Here is a 23,171-nt window from a genome sequence, read left to right as displayed (position 1 = left end):
TCCTGTCTTTATGTGGTTCTATTATCACAGTTCTGCTAGCTTTTAAAACATATTTAGTTGGTTTTAATTGTTTTTCTATGGCCTAAATAGTTTGATTAATTTAGGCATTAGCTATTCATTAGTTATTCTTTAGAGGTTAAAGACACCTCAATTATGAAACCATAATGCAATTTTAATGGCAAATTTCAACACTCTTATTTTCTTTTACCAGCTGTTCAGATCCCGAGCTCTCCTTGGGTTAAATACTGGAAATAATTATTTGCTAGAATTTCATTGTATCTAGACTGAGATCTGTCTCTAAATTCACACATAATATAACTTTCTTAATAGCAGCTATAGCTATAGTTCTGTCCCTTTTGTGTTACCCAGTGTCACATATTTTGTTTTGATTGCTCATCATTTGTAATTGACAAGTAGTTTAGTTACTTTATTGATCATTTCAAGGAAACGGCTTTTTTATTAAATTTATTCTTTTTTGTCAGTGTCTCATTTTTATATTTATTTTTCCCTTTGTTTTACTGACTTTCCCCTGATTTCTAGTTTAACTGTTTTTTTACAAGATTTTAGACTATCTTTCATGATAGAAATCACTTTGGATTATATATTTTTCTCCTAACTTGTGGAATATTTTGATATAAAATTATTTATCTTCATAATATATTTTTAGTTCTGAGGCAATTGTGTTTCAGTCACTCAGTCGTGTCTGACTGTTTGCGAGCCCATGGACTGAAGCATGCCAGGCTTCCCTGTCCTTCACTATCTCCCGGAGCCTGCTCAAACTCATGTCCATTGAGTCAGTGATGCTATCCAACCATCTCATCCTCTGTCGTCCCCTTCTCCTCCTGCCTTCAATTTTTCCCAGCATCAGGGTCTTTTCTAATGAGTTGGCTCTTCGCACTGGAGGCAATAGCTCATTCAAAGATTATTCATAAGAGGCCTTTGATGATTTCTGAACCTAATTTGGGGAGTTGCTGGTCAGTGATTTGTTGTTATTTTCCACTGGATTTTGGAAACATCTTGAATTTTTATTATGTATTTAAGTTTCCTTTATAACTAAGTTTGTGATTGATTTCTTTTTAACTTTATATTTTATATTGGAGTATAGCTGATAAGGGGCTTCCCAGGTGATGCTAGTGGTAAAGAACCTGTCTGCCAATACAGGTGACATAAGAGAGGTGGGATCAATCCCTGGATGGGGAAGACCTGGAGGAGGGCATGGCAACCCACTTCATTTTGTTGCCTGGAGAATCCCATGAACAGGTTACAGCGGTTATGGCGGGTTATAGCCCATAAGGTCACAGAGACTCGGACACTACTGAGGTGACTTAGAATGCATGCATAGCTGATGACAGTGTTATGATAGTTCCAGGTGGACAGCAAAGGCATGATTGACTTTTCATAAGTTATAAGAAGAATGTATATTCCAAATTATCTGTTTCAATGATAATGGAATATAGCTATTCATTAAATCATGCTTGATGGTTCTTTTCTTGAAATCTCCTGTATCTTTGCTCATTTATTCTGCTTGATTTGTCCAAGAAATTTTTATACATACTTTATAAATGTGATAATGATAATTATATTGTTCTGTATACAGTCCATGGAATTCTCCAGGTGAGAATACTGGAGTGGGTAGCCTTTCCCTTCTCCAGGAGATCTTCCCAACCCAGGAATGGAACCCAGGTCTCCCTCATTGCAGGTGGATTCTTTACCAACTGAACTATTAGGGAAGCCCATGAAGTCAACTGTAGTTTAAATAAATTTCTTAGGATAGGTGCATGGAAGGTAAAATTTGTGGTCAAATGATATCAATATTCTAAAATTCTGTAGATAAAACATTGCTTTACTGATTTACAGAGAGCTTGTGTGCATGTGTGCGAAGTTGCTTCAGTTGTGCCCAACTCTGTGCGACCCTATGGACTGCCAGGCTCCTTTGTCCATGGGACTCTCCAGGAAGGAGTATTGTAGTGGGTTGCCATGCCGTTCTCTAGGGGATCTTTCTGACCCAGGGATTGAACCCACGTCTCTTATGTCTCCTGTATCGGCAGGCGTGTTCTTTACCACTAGCGCCACCTGGAAAGCTGGAGGGCTTATGGCAATTTAAATATGATCAGCAACACATGAAAATATCTCATCCTACTCTTAAAATCAATGAGGATTATTATTCTTTTTCTAAAAGAACTTGCTGATTTGAAAGTAAAAATTGGTATACCAGCACATGAGGTGAAACATTTTCAATAAGCGTGCTAGCAGTTGCTTTTTGTGGGGCAGAGATTCTAGTATTTCCTTTATATTTATATTAAAGCTATGAGTTAAGAGTATTAAATAATCACAATTTCTTTGTTGTGTGTGCATCTTTTAATTAAAATTTTTTGATACAGATAATTTTATACTTTTGTGTGGTCAAAGTTATTAAACTTTTCTGTAACAATGTATGTTATTGCTTTTATGTCTTACTTTAGTCCTCTCACACTGCCCACTAACTTCTCTCTTTCTGAACCTGCTTAAAAAAAAAGTCAGATCATGTTACTCCTGGGCTCAAACCCTCCAATGGCTGGCTACTTTTACCTTTCATACAAACTAAAATCATCACAGTGGCTCAGAAAACCTCACTTATCTGGCTCTGTGATTTCCCTGACTTTAAATCATATTTCTTTCCCTTTCACTTACCTATTTCTCAATATCCTAGACTCCAGTATATTTCTCACTGCGACAGGAATATCATACACTCTATGAAATAAGTGTTCCCTCCATCAGGAATATTCTGCCTGAGACAACCTCCCTGGGATATAACCTTCCATGGGATATATTACCCTTCCATGGGATATATATTACTCTCTCCCTCACTTCCTTCAAGCCTTAACTCACATGTTACTTTTTCAACTACTCCTTTCCCACAAAAGAAAGGCTTTAATATGTGTCTCAAGGTTCAGAAACATGCTTGGTACATGTTATGCTCTCAAATAAATACTTGTGAAATGAATAAGTAAATGGATGAATTTTATATCATCCTTAAAACAACTCTTGACAGAGATTTTAAGGAAAAAAAAAGAAAGAATTTCAGTATACTTAATTTTGTAGAAGGTTAGGGAACTTACCCTTTCCAGGGTGAATGTCCTGACTACATATTCGGCAAGTGGTTCCATTTCTATACAAGTTACTTTGAAGTCACCATAAACTTCGGTATCATCAGGCCAATACTTATAGCATTTAACCTAAATGACAAAAAGTATATATAGGTCAACCTAAATACATAATACACATTAACCAAGATGATTTAGTTTCAGCGATAACTCTTCAGGTCATAGTTAAAAGATCGTTTAAAAATCCATAAATAATTTAAAAAAATCCATAAATAAAAGAATCTGTAACAATAAATAGAAAGATTTTGTGTACTCTCATAAAAACATACAAGCCTGACAATGCAACTAGATTCTAACATAAAATCAAAGCGTATTTACTTTACTAAGTGAGAAATCAAATCATTTCTTAGCAATCAAAGACTCACTTAGGAGCACTCAGTTGAAATACTATGCCTAAGAAATTTTTTCAAACAATTAAATGGTATTCTATTCTAAGTGTATTATGTTTTGCTGTTCAACTTATACTGATATGTTATAACACACAGGGTGTTTTTTGCCCCTTACCCGGCCAACTTCAACTAAATTTGTGACCATCACAATGCATGCAGACTGCTCTTGCCAGATCATTCTCCAGAAATCATACACTGTTTCATGAACTGGGCCTATAAAAAATTAATTTGAATAGTATGTTATCAGAGAAATTTTGTAGTTAAAAAGAACAATATAAACTAAATGAACCAAAGTAGAAAACATAAAGGTCTAGCACAAAATGTCACTAAAAGTACTTCAAATCAATTCATACCTAAATTCACACTAAAGGCAAAAAAAATAGGTGTGTACAAGTTTGCTTGCTTCAGTTTGCCTTCTGTGTTTCCAAATTCAGAAGATAGCACTAGTTTTTAGGGTACTTATATCTGTCTATTGTTCTTGTTCTTGTTGTATAGTCATTCAGTCGTGTCCAACTCTTTGCAACCCCATGGACTGTAGCCCACCAGGCTCTTCTGACCATGGGATTTCCCAGGTAAGAACACTGAAGTGGGTTGTCATTTTCTTCTCCAGGGGATTTTCCTGACCCAGTGATCAAACTTGCGTCTCTTGCATTAGCAGGCAGATTCTTTATTCACTGAACCACCAGGGAAGCAGGGTTATATCTGTCTCTAAGTTACGTTAATTCATCTTCATGTAAATGGGAAAATAGGAAGTCTTATGCCACCATCAACCAAACAGCACACATTACTAATTAAATATATACACATCATTTATAAACAGTGTAAGTTTAGGGGTTAATGAAGAACCAAGATATATAAGGACATGTTCTAATTTATGGTATCATCTCTGAGCTGCAAAAGCATCTACTGGGCTAAACTTTACCCTATGCCATGAAACAAGAATATCATTTACCATGGATGATCTTTCTAACTTAAAAGAGTTTATAAATAATTAAACTCAGTATAACTCCAAAGATATGTGAAAAACATTTAGAAAATGACCTGTGCAAAAACAGGAAATTAACTTTTGTTTTACTTTCCCTTTTTATAAAATAAGATGTGCAGTTTTCTCATCTGATGGTCAGTAGTCAGTTTGGGGAGAAAACTAGAGGTGGTCTTGGTATGGTCGTAAGGATACTTTTATTCCCCAATGTGCCACTCTAACAAGATTTCTTTACTTCTACTTTTCCAAGAAGAATGAACTCGACTAAGTTCCCTTCAGCCCTTTGTTATGTCTTAGTCTTGACTTGAAAAAAAAATTGTTGCAAGACAGTCCAACATCTCATTATAGCAATGTTGGCCTTGGGTACTATTACATGCCAGGCCAACAAACTCTGCTGAAAGGAAACGGGTGCCTTATATAAGATGAGATCTCAGTTGCTTTCATCAAAAAATAAGTAATTTCTCTGCCCAGCACTCTTTACTAGTGCTCTGGGACATCCAGACACCAAGAACCAAATCTCAAAGACTACCAGCAGCTTCTCTTTTACTTTTAATTAAAAAAAAAAAATCAAGGTTTAATTTATATACATTTTAAAGAGATAAAACAATCTGTATTATACAGATGAATAAAGAACAGTGTCAACTGGAAGAGCTGATTTTTTTTTTTAACTCAGATCAAACTGCAAGAAAACATCATATGGATGAATTAAGCAAGTCTGATTACTCTATTATTATTTGATTATTCTACTCTATTTAAAAAGGCAAAGTTTTACCTTGAGTTGCAATGTAGTGACTTGGTCTCTGGTAGCCCTAAAATAGGAGAACAAAGTAGTCATCATTTTATATCAGTGTCAGAAATAAATGAATGAAGGCATAAAAAGAGGAAGACAACCACCTGTTAAGATTAAGTTATAGTAAAAAGTCCAGAAATGAGTAGTGAACTCATAGTTCACTTCTCAAACCTAGGTTATCTGAAAGGTAAAAATAAAACAAAAATTAAATATTTTAAGGGGTCTGATTAGAATATATATTGCACAATTGAGTTTTGCTTGCTGGGAAAGAACTTTATAGATTTTTCTTGGTTTCACTAAAATGTTTATGCCTTCATGTTACTCTTTAGTTTCATTCCTGGCAAAATTGTGTCCAAAAATATTAATTCTTATTCTATCATCCAAAAATACAACACACTGCATTACAAATGGACAACGACATATTAGAACCATAAAAAAATAACAGAACATTCCAATGTTAGAGCTGGACAATGCATGTGTGCATCAAGTCAAAGTCCTGCTGAGATTTTTTTTAGAGAATATTTCTATTCTATAATATGTTCAGGAATCTGCCAAAACTATTTTGTGTGTGCTGATAATATTAATTTACACACACATAATTATAGGTACACACATATATAGGGAAAAAAATCTTTTAAAAAATGCATCTTATCCTGAACAAAAGGTTTAGTACTTTTTTCTTTCTTTTTATAGTGTGCCAAGAGTTTTATGTGGTTAAGCACTTGATACTGTTCCAATAAAGAAATTACTCCAAATAAAAGATAAGTTGTTAGTTGCTTTCAATTGATTTGAATTTCAATAGATCATTAGTAGCAAAAATGTTAATAGAGTTAAGCTGTGACTTTGTTGTATCCTCAGCAAAGGGCTTTAGTAAAAGCCTGAGTTAGCAGACCATCTGGTCCTATCCAAAACACCTACAAAACATTTGGTGCATACCAAAAATTCTCGATATTTGCAGGACCCTCGGGTGTGCTCAAAGTGTCCATAAGACATTTGGTCCATGCCAAAAGGTCCTTAAAAACTGTTCCTGTCCAAAATGTCCATGAGCATACTTGGTCCATGCCAAATGGTATTGGTTGGCACCAAGTATCAAGGACTTCTGGCATGGACCAAATGTTTCCATGGACATTTTGGAAAGGAACAAATATCAAGGATGTTTTGGTATGGACCAAATGTCTTAATGGATGTTTTGGATAGGACCAAAGGTCCTGCCAGGGTCTTGGCAGAAAACCAAGGTTAAACTAAATAGGTAAGAACAAGTACAAATTTGTCAGAGAACTGTTGATATTTTTATTCTAGAGAGTAGACTGTTTAGTTTTCCATATTGAATGAGAGTAAAATAATGATAAAAAATTTAACCAATATACTCAAAGACTATAGTTAATAAAATTCATTAATTCAAATATATAATGACATCACAAAATAACTATAAAACATGAACTTGATAAATGTGATAAAATTAGTTCTTATTTATAGAAATTATAAAAAGTTAGATCTGAATTATACATGTATTTTGCATATCTATAAATGTATCATATATGCTGCAATTGTTGATATTTCTATCGTTTGCTTTACAAGCAATGCAAATTTAGAATTAATTCATTTCAGTATGCCTGAACTATTTTTTTAAATAGTGAAGTTTAATGAGTGCTTAATATGTTCTAGGCATTGTGCTAAATGATCAACATGAATTACTTCATTTAATTCTCACAATAAAATGATGAGGTTAGTGGTATTGTTATTATCTCCATTGTAAAGATGAGGAAACCAAGGGACAGAGGGATGAGTTGACATTCTTGCAATTTCCAGTGTGATTTTGAACCAAGAAATATGAACAGAGCCTGTCCTTCTTGGATGTAATAATACACTGCATCCTTAATATTTTATTTTATTTGATAATTACTTGCATTAAACAAAGGATATGCATGTACATATGTCTTAACCAAAACTGAACAGTGGAATGTATGATCAAAACAAACTTTCATTTTTATGATTCAATATATATGTGTGATATGTGTATTTTACAAATGCAATTTTGTAATTATTTTGCCTAAGTAATTTTAATACTTTACAAACCAATACCACACACCACAAAATAGTGTCCCTACCCATTTTTAACATCAGAAGTCAAATGTAATGAAGTAAAATTTCAGAAATACTATACACATCATACTATCCAGCTTCTCACATATGTTTAGGGAGGGGTAGGATAAAAGCCAGAAACAGAAACCATCAACAAATAAAACTCGAGTACATAATAAATTATCAAAAGCTAAAAATGACCCTGCTTTTCTAAACATAGAAAAGGGAGGGAGGTAAAATAGATCTTTACACATGTAAAGGAGTTACAAAAAAATGAACATAGATATACTATATGAGGCTAGTTAGGTGAAGCATGCAGAGAGAACTAGTAGTAAGCATTAGTAAGAACTGTGATTAGGAGTAGTCACATTAAATGTTTATAACAGGTGCTGTTATTTACAGATAGTGGTACTTACATCCCTGTACAGCCAAATCTACAGCCCAAACCAAAGTCAGGTGTGAAAGGAAGCACAACAACGTCAGTAAGTACTAGGACGCAGAACAAAGAAAAGTGTACAGTTTGTTCTTTATTTTAAAAAGCTAGCAATCACTTTATAGGTAATAACAAGGAAAAGATTTATATATATACATATATATATATATATATATATAAGCCAATAAATTGGGCATTCTACAGGGTAAAAATACTTACATCTATGTAGTTGGCATTAATGTAATCTGAAGATGGATCATCCTCAACAGGTTGCAGAATTACTCTGGAGTGATCATCTGAGATTTTTAAAGGATAAAAGAACAGCTATTAAATTTCCCCCCTGTTTTGAGACAATGACCCTAGTAGAAACTTAAAATAATTCAGTGGTTAGCAACAGATTATCCATAATATACTTTCAAAATTTCCTTGGATACTAGTCATATGAAAAAATGCAAGAACTTAATGAGCTCATTACTTATTTTGATGATAATATTCTGTTAAGAAAGCTTCAATGACTAGCATCTTCATAGTTAGGAAATTTTTAGTAGACATGATAATAATGTCTGACAAATCATCATTTCAGTCATAAATTTTTCTGAATTGCTAAACTTGCCTTGACTCCTAATTTTGCTTGTTAGGCATGATTTTAAATGGGTGGGATCTTTTCTCCCTGTACTTTACAGCAAATGAGCCATAGAATTAAGGAGTGAATTTCGAAACCCTACTCTCAACTTACTTTGTGAGAGTTATGGTTACTCTCACAAAGGTTAAACTGATGTATTCAAAAGAGAGTGTAAAATAATTTAAATTGAGAATAGTCTAAGTAAAATCAGCAGCTAGTTACAAGCTAAACAATCTGTCACTTTTCTTACTGCTCCTATGGTTTCATATGATAATTTATTTATCTCATAATACATCTTGAAGACTTAATCAGGAGGAAGTCCCTAATGATAAATAACTTGGAGTAAATGGGACTCAGGCACTGACTCCAAGAAAGGAAACAAGGTATATTGAAGGAATAACACTCCCACCTTGAATGTGTTTGGTGGAAGAGTTATAGTAATTTAGCAATGAAAAAAATCCTTCATATTCATTGTCCTAATATTTTCAGTTGTTAATGACACCTCCAGGCATTTATATGCAAACATAAAATTCAGCATGACATTATCACCACAAGATGAAGAATCTGAGTCCATTAATGTGGTTGATGACAATTTCAGAATTGCTGCCAATATCCAATGCTGTTATAATATGAAATAGGTTACTTTATAAACAGATTGCCATCCTCTGGGATTTTTTTAAAGTTTAAAATCATAGAAGGAGTAATTGCAAATTTACCCTTTATCTTCTATACATGGCTTTTACATTTATCAAGAATCATAAGAGAACTTACATGCTATAATGTTTCCATATCTGTTTTTTGCTCTATTTTGATCTTTTTTAGCTACATCCCAAGACGCTGACTGTCCTTCAAAGAAGCTCTAGAAAAAAGCACAGTTAACACGCACACTGAATTTAATTCCTTTCCTTGAATCAAGTCTGTCTGTTTTAGAGACTAAAATAGTAAAAGTCACTTTCTCAGGGAGGAAGGGAGTCCTACATCAGTAAACAATCAATTTTCAGACCTCAAAGCTTGTTTGCTGGACTCCTTCTTGTTCATCTTGGATTGGACTGAGTTCATATTGCGGACAAGAAACAACTTTAGGGGGAAAAAAGTGGGGCGGGGGAGCCTTGAAAGTATTTCAAGTTTAACATCACTGCAATTTTGTGAGATGGAAGTAGAGAAAGCATCAGAGACTTCAAAACTACTTTTAATGAGCATCTTTCAAAAATATGCTTCCTTTAGCATTTCTGACAGGACAAAGAAAACCTGTTTTCTCCCATAATTATTCATTCAATCGTGTGCAATACATCACATTTTAGTTTCTTTGAAGATCATGAAAAGGACTCAGTCTCCACAACAAGAGACCATATGAAAATTAAAAAGAGTCACCATCTCCAAGATTCTTGGAACAGATGAATTTGTTGATTGGTTTAATTACCATATGCAGCAATTTAAAATATGGGTATAGATATCTTTTTGCAGAAAAATTTAAACTTTGCTCAACACAAGAAATGGGGTCTTGAAAGAGCCAATGGTCTTTGAAGCAAGGTACACAGGAATACACAGGCAATGAACAATAACAAGATAGTTCTGACAGAATATTGTAATTGCTTGCACTATTTTGTCACCACAGCATAGTGTTCCCAGCGTATATCTAAAACTGATATTCAAAATTCAAAAATAATTTCATTCACTCCCTAACTAAGGTATAACAAGTAATCTGTAAATAAAGGAGATGTTTAGAAGATTCCTTATGAAGTTGGATGCATTATATTTTAGGTGGTCTTTCAAAGTAAAATACTCCCTGGCTTCTTTCATTTTAATTGTGTGTGTATGGTGGTAAAGGTACTTTCTTCTAGACCCCAGAGTGCCATTTCTCAGTAACTGAAAAGTAGCAAAAGAAATATTCCCTTTTTGCTATATTATATACATTGGGATGTTTAGTTAAATAACTTCCTCTGTAGTATAATCTTGTTGTTTTAGTTTGGGTAGGAAGGGGAGATAAGGATGAAAGAATTTCCCACATCCTTTTTTGGGCTGCTTTTTGTTGTCTGAATTTGCAGTACTCTGTTTTCCTTCCCAGCCACCCTCAACCTATAATCCTCAAAACAAAATTCAGAGTGACAAGGAGCACATTTAGCACACATAGCTTGATCTTATTTTCAACAAAGGGTCAACACGCAAAAAGGCAGACAAGTGTCCACTGCTTAGGTCATTCAAATGGCAGAAACTGCAATGGTATACCAGGACTCAAGGTATTCTACCATGGATTTTTGAGTGGGGAAAACAGAAAGTCTAACAAACTGGTCTCTAAGTAGCATAGTAAAATAAATTATGAAATCCAACATGATTTATTAAAATGAATTTTGACCCAGCTATACCCCCAGGAAGTATCCTTTTCTTTCAATCCACCTACATCCTTCTCCTCGAATGCCCACTTGATTGTTCATAGAAAGGATTAGAAGGTCTACAGAGTATTCCGGGACTTGCTATGTAAGTGGGAGGAAAAGGTGTTAAATTCTGCTGGGTATCATGGTTAGAAATAAGATTGAACATAGTATTGAAACTTTCACCTCATATTCCTCTTTGAACCCATAGCTGTCTGATGTCTTCATGAGATTAATGTGCTGCAGTAAGTCGGCTACCCTGATGGCTGGGTGCAGCTGTCCCGTCTGGTAAGGGGATTCTGTCCCCTCACACAGGTAGCGAGGTACATCAAGAAGACGACTGGATTCTGCTGTAGCACTGTGGTTCTCATCTGCCATGTTTCAGATTCCAGAAGATTAAAAAAAAGACAAAGTTACCTTGTTTAATATATATCTATGCAAAGCAGATTTTAAGATCTTATGATCTTTCTGATAATAGGAGGAAGAAAGAAATATAGTACAGACCTAGGGCAGCATCCCTATAAAGACAAAACCGTTTACTCCAGGTGGGAGGTCAGGGCATATTATTAATATGTGTATATAAGCAAGACAACAGATGCTGGGAGATGTAGAGAAACAGCTGATCCACTTTAAAGAAGTTTAAGTGGGAGATTTTGCTGAGTTTTGACTTTTTTCTTGTATCTGCAGTCATAGCAGTATATTGTGGGACGAGAAGATCAAGTTGTCAATTGGAGAGGTGTTTTCATTGTTGATTAAACTGAACAAATTCTTTCCCATCCGTATCCCAACCTCCCAATAGGCAACCCATCCCCACTGTAGTCCTACTATGCCCTTCCACCTGGGACTTTTTACCATGAAACACTCCAGACTCAGAAACTTGAACATTTTACAGAATCAGCCCATGGCCCACTACATCTGCTAGCCAGGTTACACGTGCATTTACACTTCATCTCTACTCTCCTGGTTTATTATTATTGCTGTATTTTTTTATTGCTGATACATTTTGACTCTTCTGGTTACTGTGTACAAGAAACCTTGGTTTGTCTCTGGGACAAAATATTTAGATTCTTCTGGAATTCCTCCATGGCCCATCTTGGCTGAGTTACATAGCGCCTGCTTTATGTTCCCATGGCCTTCTATTCTCCCACATTCATTTCACTTACAATGTATTTTGATTATTTATTTCCTGATCTCTTTTTATAACTAAACTCTAAATGCTTAGCATGTAGAGACAAGAGTCATATTTTTCTTTTTATTCTTAGTATCTGGTAAAAGCAGTCACTCAATAAATATTTCAATACTGCAATGAATTAATTAGTTACAAATCCATTAAATCCCTCACCACCCACATTTAAGTGCAGGCCCCATCCCAACTATGTTGTTAGCTTAAAATGAAAAGAAACTCTTAAGTCTCTGTCATAAGAAGGAAGAAAAGAACAAGAACATTTTACCTCTGAAAAATAAATATTATTTTAATGACCACAGTGCTAATCATTACAGCGAGAAGAGGCATGCTTATAATGATCACATTTAAACTTACCATCTTCAAAAAAACAAATGTTTTAAGGGGTGTTACTTTGGCAAACATTATAGTGCCATACTCATTAACAGAAGAGAAAGTACACTCTTAGGGAAAATTTTGTTTTAATGATACTGCATACTGTAGAGAACGATATTTAGTTAACAGTTAAACATATTTCAAGTGCTGGTACATTTGCCTGTTCTATCACCAACTCTACAAATAGGATATGGCAAAAAATGAATTGTTGTCCCCATGATAAACACTTTTTCTTCCTGGAGAAGGAAAAAAAAAAAAGAAAAAGAACCCCACAATCAGATTTGTGTGCTTCTATAATTTAGCTTGATTGCATTTACTTTACTTTCTCTTACTAGGCTGAACGTAGTTTTTTCTTTTGCATTTACTTATAAAATTCCACATTGAATTAAAAAAAAAAATTCGATTGGATTCTGTTGTGACCTAAAAATACCTAAACGAATTAATGTTTTTTACTCTGGTTTCCCACCCCTCTACACACAAACATTTGCTAGCAACCATGATTCATGAGCGTTTACTATTTTTTCTATGAGACAACACTCAATTGGTCTACCTTTGCTAAAATACTGCAATCAATAGACTGACATAAAGAAATATACATCTCCCCTGTAAAACTAAATCCAGGAGCCACTGATTGGGGCACTATCACAGAATATACAGCTTAGGATAAGAAGTAAAGAGAACAGAATGATAGGAAGGCAAAATGCAATCACCCAAGCTGGAATAAAGGTAGCAAGTGCTCTGAGAAGCAGACCCAGAGCTCACATTGAACTTGCTGGAGCAGTGGAATATTTACATTTGTAAAAGGCTCGGTAAGAAACAGAGGACTCATCCGTATTCCAGATCTTACATGACAACGTCTCCATATGAAGTAGACAGTGCCTTTTGTTTTGCATTAAGCTTTAATACAGTAGTACAATGAGCAGTATTTTTTAAAATAATCACACATGATTATTAATATCTATACATTTCTACCTCACCTCATTGAATTACCTAACAATGCGACTACAAGCAAGAGTACATGTACTAATTATTATCCTTACTACACATTTAAGAATAACTTTAAATATTTCTTTGATGGAAATGTCTTCTAGAGTTCTTTGCAATACACTTACCAGTAATAGGGACTTTAACCCAATGCAGCAGTAAAACACAAAAAAACAAAAATATGAATCAATACAAAAGTTTCTGACTTCTTTTTAAATCAGTAAGCAGGTATTAATATCAAGCAATATTTGAAGTGATTTCAAAAATTGCTTTATAAGTACAAAATCAACTGGATGTAAAACAACTATAAACATGGTGATTCCAAGAATGATGAAAAATGCAACAAATCATTTCTAAATTTGGTATGATTAACAAGTTATTTAGCTTTCAAATAAGAAATATAAAAAATATCAACCAGCTTGACTTACAAAATGAAATAAAATGCACAATGATTGTTTAAATGAATAGATTTATAACTCTGTTGTGTTAACTCTAGCCTTCCTTAAAAATAAATATCCTCTTTCATGGGGAAAATTATTACAATAATATTTTAAACTTTATACATTATCATTTTCTCTTTACTAAGCTCTGTGGAGAAGGTATGGTAAGAATTATTATATCATTTTATTGAAGGGGAAGCAAAGACATTTTTCATGAATATTTTCATGAGTTCATATTTGTGAGTTCACAAGAGGACTGAGACTTATTAGACCCAATTCTACATGTCTTTGAATAATACCATGATGAAATTTTAACAGTTAAGTAACTATCTTTTTCCTTGAATTTTTAATAACTTCACTGAATTTAACTTATGAGCTTGATGCTGACCTCATTCTACAGTGCTCAACAGAAGATGACATTTTCAGAGGAATTTGATGCCTCTCAAAAGACCATGATCCCTGGCTTCTCCCTATATGATCAGGCCATCCTTTGGGGCAAATTCCCCAGCTCACTTCCCTGCCCTTGTTGCTGGGAATATCAAAGGAAGAGTGCAGTCAGAGCAGAAAATACTGACTTACAGATTCTTTTAGAATATACCTTTGTATTATAAAATTTAAACTTTTAATAACTATTTTAGTCATTTTATAGGTATATTTTACTTAACTGAGTTGTATTGTTCTATTAAACACTGAATACATTGATGATAAAATTATGTGTAAACTGATGTCTTATGTTCAAAGAAATTTAAATATAAAGTATGAGAACTGGGAATTTTAAAGGTACACTTATCTGGCAATTTCTACATTTCTCTGATTAAATCTTAAATGTTAGAAGCATGGGAGACAAACTGATAAGACAACTTGTGAACGTTGAAGCCAGCTGGTCATGAATCATTGCTGTGTAATTAGTCAAGGGATAGAGTACAAATCGAAATGAAACTCATTGCATTCTTAAATATACTGTAAAAGATGTATTTAATTTTACAGCTGAAATGGCCTTATTTATTACTAGCAACACTAGCTGTCGCAGATGTTACATACTGGTGGTGCTAGTTGCTCAGTCGTGGCCAAGTCTGCGACTCCATGGACTGTAGGCCGCCAGGCTTCTCTGGTCATGAAATTCTCCAGGCAAGAATTCTGGAGTGGGTTGCCATTTCCTTCTCCAATGTGCGGTAAATCTTGGCTTAATGTAAATTTTTTGAAAGATAACACTTATCATGTAAAGTGCATATAGAATGCAACACTCCATTATTAATACTGTTGCAATTTTACCTGCATTTATACATTCTTAACTAAGACAAAACTAAAGCAAATGCACAAATGCCTAATGTTTACTTGGAAATGTATTTTTTAGTTGTTATAAAATTAGGAGGATTTAGAAAAATCCCTTTAAATCAGGTATATTTTATATATATACACTAGCGATTCTGGTAGCACTGGCCCCTGAAATGTGCACATTTGGATTCATTCTACTAACTTACATATATAAACATTAATCGGAAAAGGAGTGCGTCAAGGCTGTATATTGTCACCCTGCTTATTTAACTTATATGCAGAGTACATCATGAGAAACGCTGGGCTGGAGGAAGCACAAGCTGGAATCAAGATGGCCGGGAGAAATATCAATAACCTCAGATATGCAGATGACACCACCCTTACGGCAGAAAATGAAGAGGAACTAAAAAGCCTCTTGATGAAAGTGAAAGAGGAGAGTGAAAAAGTTGGCTTAAAGCTTAACATCCAGAAAACTAAGATCATGGCATCTGGTCCCATCACCTCATGGGAAATAGATGGGGAAACAATGGAAGCAGTGTCAGACTTTATTTTCTTGGCTCCAAAATCACTGCTGATGGTGATTGCAGCCATGAAATTAAAAGACGCTTACTCCTTGGAAGGAAAGTTATGACCAACCTAGACAGCATATTAAAAAGCAGAGACATTACTTTGCCAACAAAGGTCCGTCTAGTGAAGGCTATGGTTTTTCCAGTGGTCATGTATGGATGTGAGAGTTGGACTGTGAAGAAAGCTGAGCACCAAAAAATTGATGCTTTTGAACTGTGGTGTTGGAGAAGACTTTTGAGAGTCCCTTGGACTGCAAGGAGATCCAACCAGTCCATCCTAAAGGAGATCAGTCCTGGATGTTCACTGGAAGGACTGATGCTGAGGTTGAAACTCCAGTACTTTGGCCACCTCATGGAAGAGTTGACTCATTGGAAAAGACCCTGATGCTGGGAGGGATTGGGGACAGGAGGAGAAGGGGACGACAGAGGATGAGATGGCTGGATGGCATCACCGACTCAATGAACATGAGTTTGAGTAAACTCCGGGAGTTGGTGATGGACAGGGAGGCCTGGTGTGTTGTGATTCATGGGGTCGCAAAGAGTCAGACACGACTGAGTGACTGAACTGAACTGATATATTCATAGTAAGGGTCCTTGTACTCACTCCAAATCTAACAGAACCAAGAATTAAAGGATAAGTTGTTTTAAAAAAGTATACCCAACTAATTTGAAATGCACTAGATCTAATTGGGCTGATCACAGTGGCTCTCTTTGATAAAATCAGGACTATATTTTCAAAATCAAACTGCTTCCTGCAGTGTAAATACCATGAGGACAAAGCTGTGACCCATGCAAGGAGGCGGGGTCCATGCAGAAAAGAGGGCAGAGAGTCAGGGCCTCACCTAACACGGCGGTCGGCACGAGCGGATCACTGGGCACTGCAGGAAAACACAGCTCATGAAGGAACACATTGCCCTAAAGTTGCATTTCATAGTCTTTTCCCTTTAAGATAGACTCATCATTTCTTAAGAAATATAACTATTAAACTTTCTTTATGACTATAACTATTAACTGTAACTTTATTACTATTACTATAATCACTGCAAAGGGAACATTCTCTTTCTCAACTTGGGTTACCTCAAAATACCAGGAAAGGTGCATCTATAATTATAGTTCAGTAGTCAGTCCAATTTTAAAAACCAAGAAGATTCAACTTCAACTTATAAATATTTTAAAATTAGGGGGAAAAAGTGCATTTAGGTCTATCCAGTGTGAGGTACTCAGGTAATTATATTCATTCCACTTTATCTAACTTTGGAAAATAGATTTAATCTTTTCTCCAAGTTCATAAGTGCATATTTATAGATACGCTGCTAAATTCAAGCTTCTTAATAAGGTATTCAGGCATTAGATAGAAAAACTTTGGAAACAAAAATCCTTTCAAATCTTTAATTGGTTAATTTTTAAATCAAGTGGCTAGAGAAATGATACATCTATACTTTCAGCAAAACTTTCAATAGCAATAATGTTTTATGTTTTTCTCTATTATTTATCTTACAGTGAAAAAAAATAGAACAGAAAGTCCTTATCACTATTAAAACTAAATTCCAAAATGACTCATTATAAAATCCTTAACTACTAATGTAATATAGGTATATATCAGGGAAAATCATGGCCAATAATTTTTTAAAAGATTGCACCAAGCTGAACATTTCAGAAAAAACATCCCCTTTTGAAAAGCCATAAATGCATAAACCTACAAATACTTTCTTTTCTCAGTCTTACCACTACATATTTTTATAATCTGTATTGAAAATAACACTTCTATTGTTGGCTTCTTTCCTTATAGAGTTTTTCCCAAACTAGGATCTGTGGAAAATGCCTCTGTGAACACAAGGCCAAGGATAAACACAATTTGCTTTCCTCAAGTATCAATTTCACTTAGCTATTTGAAGAGACAATCAGGTAATTGAACTTAATTTTAAGTAACAAAATAAACAGTGCTATAGAATGGGATTAAAAAAAATTCTAGAAAATTTGAAGATAAACAGTAATACTGATCATGGGGCATTAAACAATACTTCAGAGGAACTGTTTTAAAAGATATGTCTCCACAGATAAACATTTGCAATTCTTAACACAGATGAGTGAATAGATGGATTTCACCATTCCCTGTCGATCCCTCAGTTCAAGTAAACTTTTGGACTTCACACCAGATACCTAGCAGTACGTAGATTTCTCTTTTCTCTGGTTAACTTTTTATTACTGAAATTCCTGAGGCATCTATAGAATAATTAAATAGAATGACTTTCCCCATGCCAATAATTCCCAGAAAGAATTATGGTATTTCATATCTCAAAAGACTTAACCTTATACAATGGAAGATTCAAATACAAAACAATTATAAATTCTGACATGAGCTAATTTTATGCAGGCCATCAAATATTTTAACTTAAAGCAAGAAGATTTGGTCTGAGTGGTGTATGAATGTCTCTTATAGTAATAAAATTCATACAGTTAGAATTTAAACTAAATCCAAAATCAAGACTGAAAATAAGCCTTCTAATAAACTCCATAGTAATCCATATCACTTTTTCTATTTCTAGTTTCTTCTTCCACTCTCTGCCTTGTTTCCCCTCACTATTCAAAAGCTAATGTGTTGAATTCAGGGAGAAATTAAATAGCTTTAAAAGTCATTGATCAAAATTTTGGTAAAGAACTTACATCTTGGACTAAAATTATGTTGGTCCATGAAAGTGATGGAGAGCGGGTCTTCTGCATGCAGGGTGCTCTGATCAGCATAACTTCGGTCCATAGCATTGACCATGTGAGTCATTTCCTGCCGGGCGTTCCCCATCGCATCTTTGCGTTTCTTAGCAAGCTTGCTGCCAAGACAAATATGAAAGGGAAACCTTAGCGTGAGGCTTGAAGGGGAACTGACTTGACACCAGCAGTAAGTAGTTTAGGAAAGCCCGAGCGTAAAGATATAGATTTGGTTTAGAAACTCTAAGAATATATCATAATTTCAGGAATTAAGTTTGACATCTAAGCAATATTTGTTGATTGCTATAAAATTGTTTTATTTGTCATATGGATATATTAACATTCAAGCTGTCAACCCAAATGTCTCATCGTTTCTGGCATTTTATCATTACAATAAATTATCATAAAGCACAACTATACTTTATTAAAACAGTGAGTAAATGCTTCCTTAGTAGAGTTGTTCAAAGAAAAGTTAATGCTAAATTTTGGTTTTCCTTCTGGGTGATTAACACGCTTGATCAAAATTTCAGAAAATGTTCTTTGGGAATAATATGACGACTTTTTCAAGTTTATTTTATTACAGTCATCCAGTTAAAATAGACAAACTCTATTCTTCACTCTTTGTCTTTTGTTCGGTAAAAATGCAATGTGTAGAATTCACATTTTAAAATATACTTATATAACATTAATACAAACCTAATCAGGAAATTTGTAGAATCAACTGCAGCTTGATAACAATGCAAACACTCAGGAATATATGGGGAAATTATGCACTTTATAAGAAAAGCACTTTGAGAAAAGTTTGGAAAATGCCATGTAGAAGTATTATGCAAATGAATAATAAACATGGTCAGATCCTAAAAATATGTTTAGGAGCCCCATGGCAGAGTGCCAACTATAGAACAGCCTTACAGATGCCGCAGAACAAATGACCCAGGAGATCTGGAAATGAGCAGAGTTACACTCTGAGCTCCTCAGACACTGGCATCTTTATCTTACATATCAAGGGTGTGAAATACAATCTGGTTCGTTGTGAATGTTACACATGAAACATGCAATTAAAAAACTGTTTAAGGTATATAAATATTCATCTCATAATAGTAAAAAGAAAGGGACTCTAAATACCTATAGAGTATACTCTTATATACTCTAAATACCTATAGAGTATACCTTAGAGTATACTCTAAATACCTAGCCAGATTATGTTTCTAAGTATGGCAGCAGTTTAGGTGCGTTGGAAATATACTTTAGCTATTTTAAGAATAACATTTCTCAGTTGGATTATTAACTAGGGTAAATTCTTCTGATTCTCATTAGTATCTGTACTAGAATAAATACACTAACATACTACAAATATGTTAAAAAAGTGATTTATTTTAGTAGTTGTGTTTAAGTCCAAAAGCTTTTCCTTTAGAAAATTAATTTATTAATTTGAGAGCTACTCATATGTAGGATATTTTTCTCTGAGAATTACAGTACTTAGCCTCAAGGATACATACCCAACAAAATCCAATATATTGACATAGCATATATGACACCTAAGTAAGATAGTCATAGAGTAAGCTTTAGGGATGGAAATGGCATTATACATTTTAGAAATAATAACAATGATAAGGACAGTATTATCAATAATAAAACAATGACAAAAGTATAACAAAAACTATCACCATCACCACTAGCACGACCACTACATCATCACAACCACCATCACCACCACCATCATTTAGTAGCAATATTTGCTCTATTCATTGAAAGATCTCTTACCTTTTTTTTCTAGGCTAGCGGGCAAAAGCTCTGTAAAGCTCCTAACAGGTTTTAGACGGCATATAGAAGTGTTGCTTCCTGTCGTGAGGCACCACAAGGAAGGGTGGAGACCGTGGGGAACTGGAGAGCAATTTAGGGGGCAACTTACCTACGTGAACACTGGCACCTGATCCCAGAGTGGTTTCTAATTTTAAAATTATTTTTAAAGAGAGGTCATGAATCTAAATATGTATATTTTCTTATTCTTTCAAGTGGTCCTATTTTTTGGAAGAGTGTATGGGGCAAATTACACATCAGTAGGTCACAGGTTATTCTACAGCCTTCACTTTTCAAACTTACCTCTAAGGATAGTTCCAAACTTGCCTATAGGCTACTTGTTCTTTGACCTATAATCTTCTTTTACCTCTAATATCTGGTTAACTTACAATTCTGTCCTGCTTCATCAGGGAGACTTCTCTAACTGAGCAAATACAACCTTTCTCAGACTAGGTTTCCCTGGTAGGTATTTTTTAAAGCACCATGTTTTCTGCCTATAATAATACTCATCACATCATTGCAAGTATCCTTTTGTTTTTCCCACTGAGTGTTCCATGAAGGGAAGAACCCTCTGCATAGCCCTAGCGCTCAGAGCAGCGTCTGGCACACAGCAGACACTCATTAAAAACTTGTTAGAATGGATGAATGAGGTCTCTGATAGGCTCGGCACTTGTCATGTGTTAACTCAATTAATTCTCAGATCAATGCACTGAAGAAGGCATGAGACTTCTGATTGTACAGATGAGTTCACTGAGGCTTAGACAAGTTAAATAACTTGCCCAAGGTTATTAATCTAATAAAGCAGTAAAGAATGACCTGGTTCCAAGGCCTAAGCCCTAATACTATATCCAGTTTCTCTTTTTTAATTGTCACATTACCATGTGTATTATAATATGAAGCAGTCACTGCTCTAGGAGTTAAACATTAGTTGTTATAAATTTGAGAAGAATGTGGTTGTAACACAAATGCTTTGCCATTTTAAAGTTTAAAAAAGAGTTGAAGAAATAACTTTCAATCTTTGTTTCTTAGATAAGAAGAAAGAATAAATTCATTCCTCAAAAATTCTGAGAGATTGACGTGGCTAAAAATAAGACAGCTTGAAATTTGGATTAAAAACAATGTAAAAAATCTGAAGACAGATAGTTTGAAGCAAATGGTAAAGACGTTTAAATTTTGAGGCTTTACTTTAAAATGTATCATTTAAACATTTTATGATTGAGAAAAATAAGAAGTAATGAACTTGTCAAAACGCATGATAGGTAAAAGTTTTCATGGCAATGAAGGACTTTTACTTTTCAGATTCACAAACCTTTGTTAGTAGACAGATTATGAGAGAATACATATAAAACCTTTGTTGATATCTGCCAACCATGTATTATCAGCTTTTTCTTATACCTTAATCCTCACAACAACCCTGTGAGGTAGGCTTTAATTCAGGTTATTACAAAAGAAATAAATATCATCACCAGAGTTAAGTGCTTTGATCAAGAAGTGACAGTTACTATGACGATGTCAATGAATTTTTAGTTCAAAAATTACATCTGATTTACTTTTAAATTTTACTAAAATTTATTTCTACATTTCTTTTAAAAACTGTCTAATTCAGATTTGCTTCACTAGATCTGTTTAAGCAGCTTTTAAAAACATAAGTTTGTTAAACTTTTTTTCTAATTATGATTGATAATGCCAGGAACCCTAAGCACTTCAGTAACAGTACCAAAGCCTAATACATAGTCTAGAATACAGAAATGCCACACATCTATAAAAAGGCAATCCAATCCTAATATTATAGATAAATGGATGGCTAATGGTAACCTTACTGATGTTCTCATAATTAAATATTTATTGATTCCTGCATGTTTGATATTTTGTCTCTATCTGAGAAACCAGCATATATAACGTACGCTTCAGGACAGTTAAGCAGATCATTTTGCAACTACTTGAGTTTGACAGATGTGCAAATGACTTTCATTATCAAAGCAGCCAACAGCATAAACTTCTGCAGGTGGATATATGGGTGGGCTATAAAGAGGAAAAGTGCTTCATCATTGTATGAAACGGTACATTTAATTACCTTTGGCTTCATCAAACATGATTTAACAAGGATATTATGATCCATCACAATAAGCTAGGAGCACTGTTACTTTACACCTGCTTATTTTATCAGATTTTGAAAAGCCAAATGTTTGTAATATTTAAACTGTTGGCAGAATTCTGTTACAGTCATTGAGACTCTCACCAAATCTTTCTGTAATGCTAACTTAAATTTACTTAGTGAAGTAAATACTGTGGGATATGTGCACCAAATACTTAATCAAAATCCTTTACTCTCAAAATTTGGTGGATCAAATATTGATCAAGCAATGACCAAGAATACTCTGTTGTATCATTCCTTTGGACTGAATATACATGCTGGAATTTAAGGTAATAAGCTGAGAATGATTAGTGGGAGAAACTGGACAACACTCTCTTCCTCATCAAGAGGAGCATTTCATACCTAAGCATAGAAGAGCTAAAACTTTGGAGCACAAAAAAAGATATGTAACACCTATTATGTTTTGTTTAGGTTGACAGGCTTGCTTTTTTGGTCTTGGTTTTACAAAATCATTGTCCTATTTAAGTCATAATAAACAAACTCAAAACTTCTTCTCTAAAAAGATTTTTTATTTATCACTGCCACATTATAACTCTTATCCATTCGTTTTCACCAGAGCATACTGATTGCCTACATAGCTAAACCAAAGGTGTTCTGAAGTCACAACCCATCCCAGATTCCTGGAAATGTGGAGAGAAGTTATCAAGTCAGACCTGACCTGATTTGCATTCTGTGAAGGCATTTTGAATGTTCTTCTATGAATACATCAGTTGGGTCATTTTGTTAGATATAACAGTGTGGCTCAGGCAGTAAAGAATCCGCCTGCAATGGGGGAGACCTGGGTTTGAGCCCTGGGTTGGGAAGATTCCCTGGAGGAGGGCAGGGCAACCCACTCCAGCATTCTTGCCTGGAGAATTCCATGGACAGAGGAGCCTGACAG

General features: G+C 34.5%; 1 protein-coding gene across 10 annotated transcripts in view; it reads right to left on the bottom strand.

Moving 5' to 3' along the window:
* Window positions 1-23,171, bottom strand: part of PTPRK (protein tyrosine phosphatase receptor type K) — a 594,471-nt gene that overhangs the window by 17,819 nt on the left and 553,481 nt on the right. For 4 of the 10 annotated variants that reach the window (XM_070461331.1, XM_070461335.1, XM_070461337.1 and 1 more), the window contains 9 exons: window positions 18,298-18,458; window positions 16,476-16,511; window positions 10,997-11,181; window positions 9,213-9,300; window positions 8,039-8,115; window positions 7,803-7,820; window positions 5,287-5,323; window positions 3,648-3,745; window positions 3,099-3,215 (listed from right to left, as the gene is read on the bottom strand). In XM_070461331.1, the coding sequence (XP_070317432.1) occupies window positions 3,099-3,215; window positions 3,648-3,745; window positions 5,287-5,323; window positions 7,803-7,820; window positions 8,039-8,115; window positions 9,213-9,300; window positions 10,997-11,181; window positions 16,476-16,511; window positions 18,298-18,458 (817 nt within the window). Of the gene's footprint in view, window positions 1-3,098; window positions 3,216-3,647; window positions 3,746-5,286; window positions 5,324-7,802; window positions 7,821-8,038; window positions 8,116-9,212; window positions 9,301-10,996; window positions 11,182-12,053; window positions 12,605-13,480; window positions 13,493-16,475; window positions 16,512-18,297; window positions 18,459-23,171 lie in introns of those variants that run through there. The other 6 variants (XM_070461334.1, XM_070461338.1, XM_070461339.1 and 3 more) reach the window with 4 other exon arrangements.

This window comes from Odocoileus virginianus, chromosome 34 (genome assembly GCF_023699985.2).
Source record: "Odocoileus virginianus isolate 20LAN1187 ecotype Illinois chromosome 34, Ovbor_1.2, whole genome shotgun sequence".
Lineage (NCBI taxonomy): Eukaryota > Metazoa > Chordata > Mammalia > Artiodactyla > Cervidae > Odocoileus > Odocoileus virginianus.
Note: the sequence above shows the minus strand (reverse complement) of the source record. Positions and strands in the feature narration are given on the sequence as shown.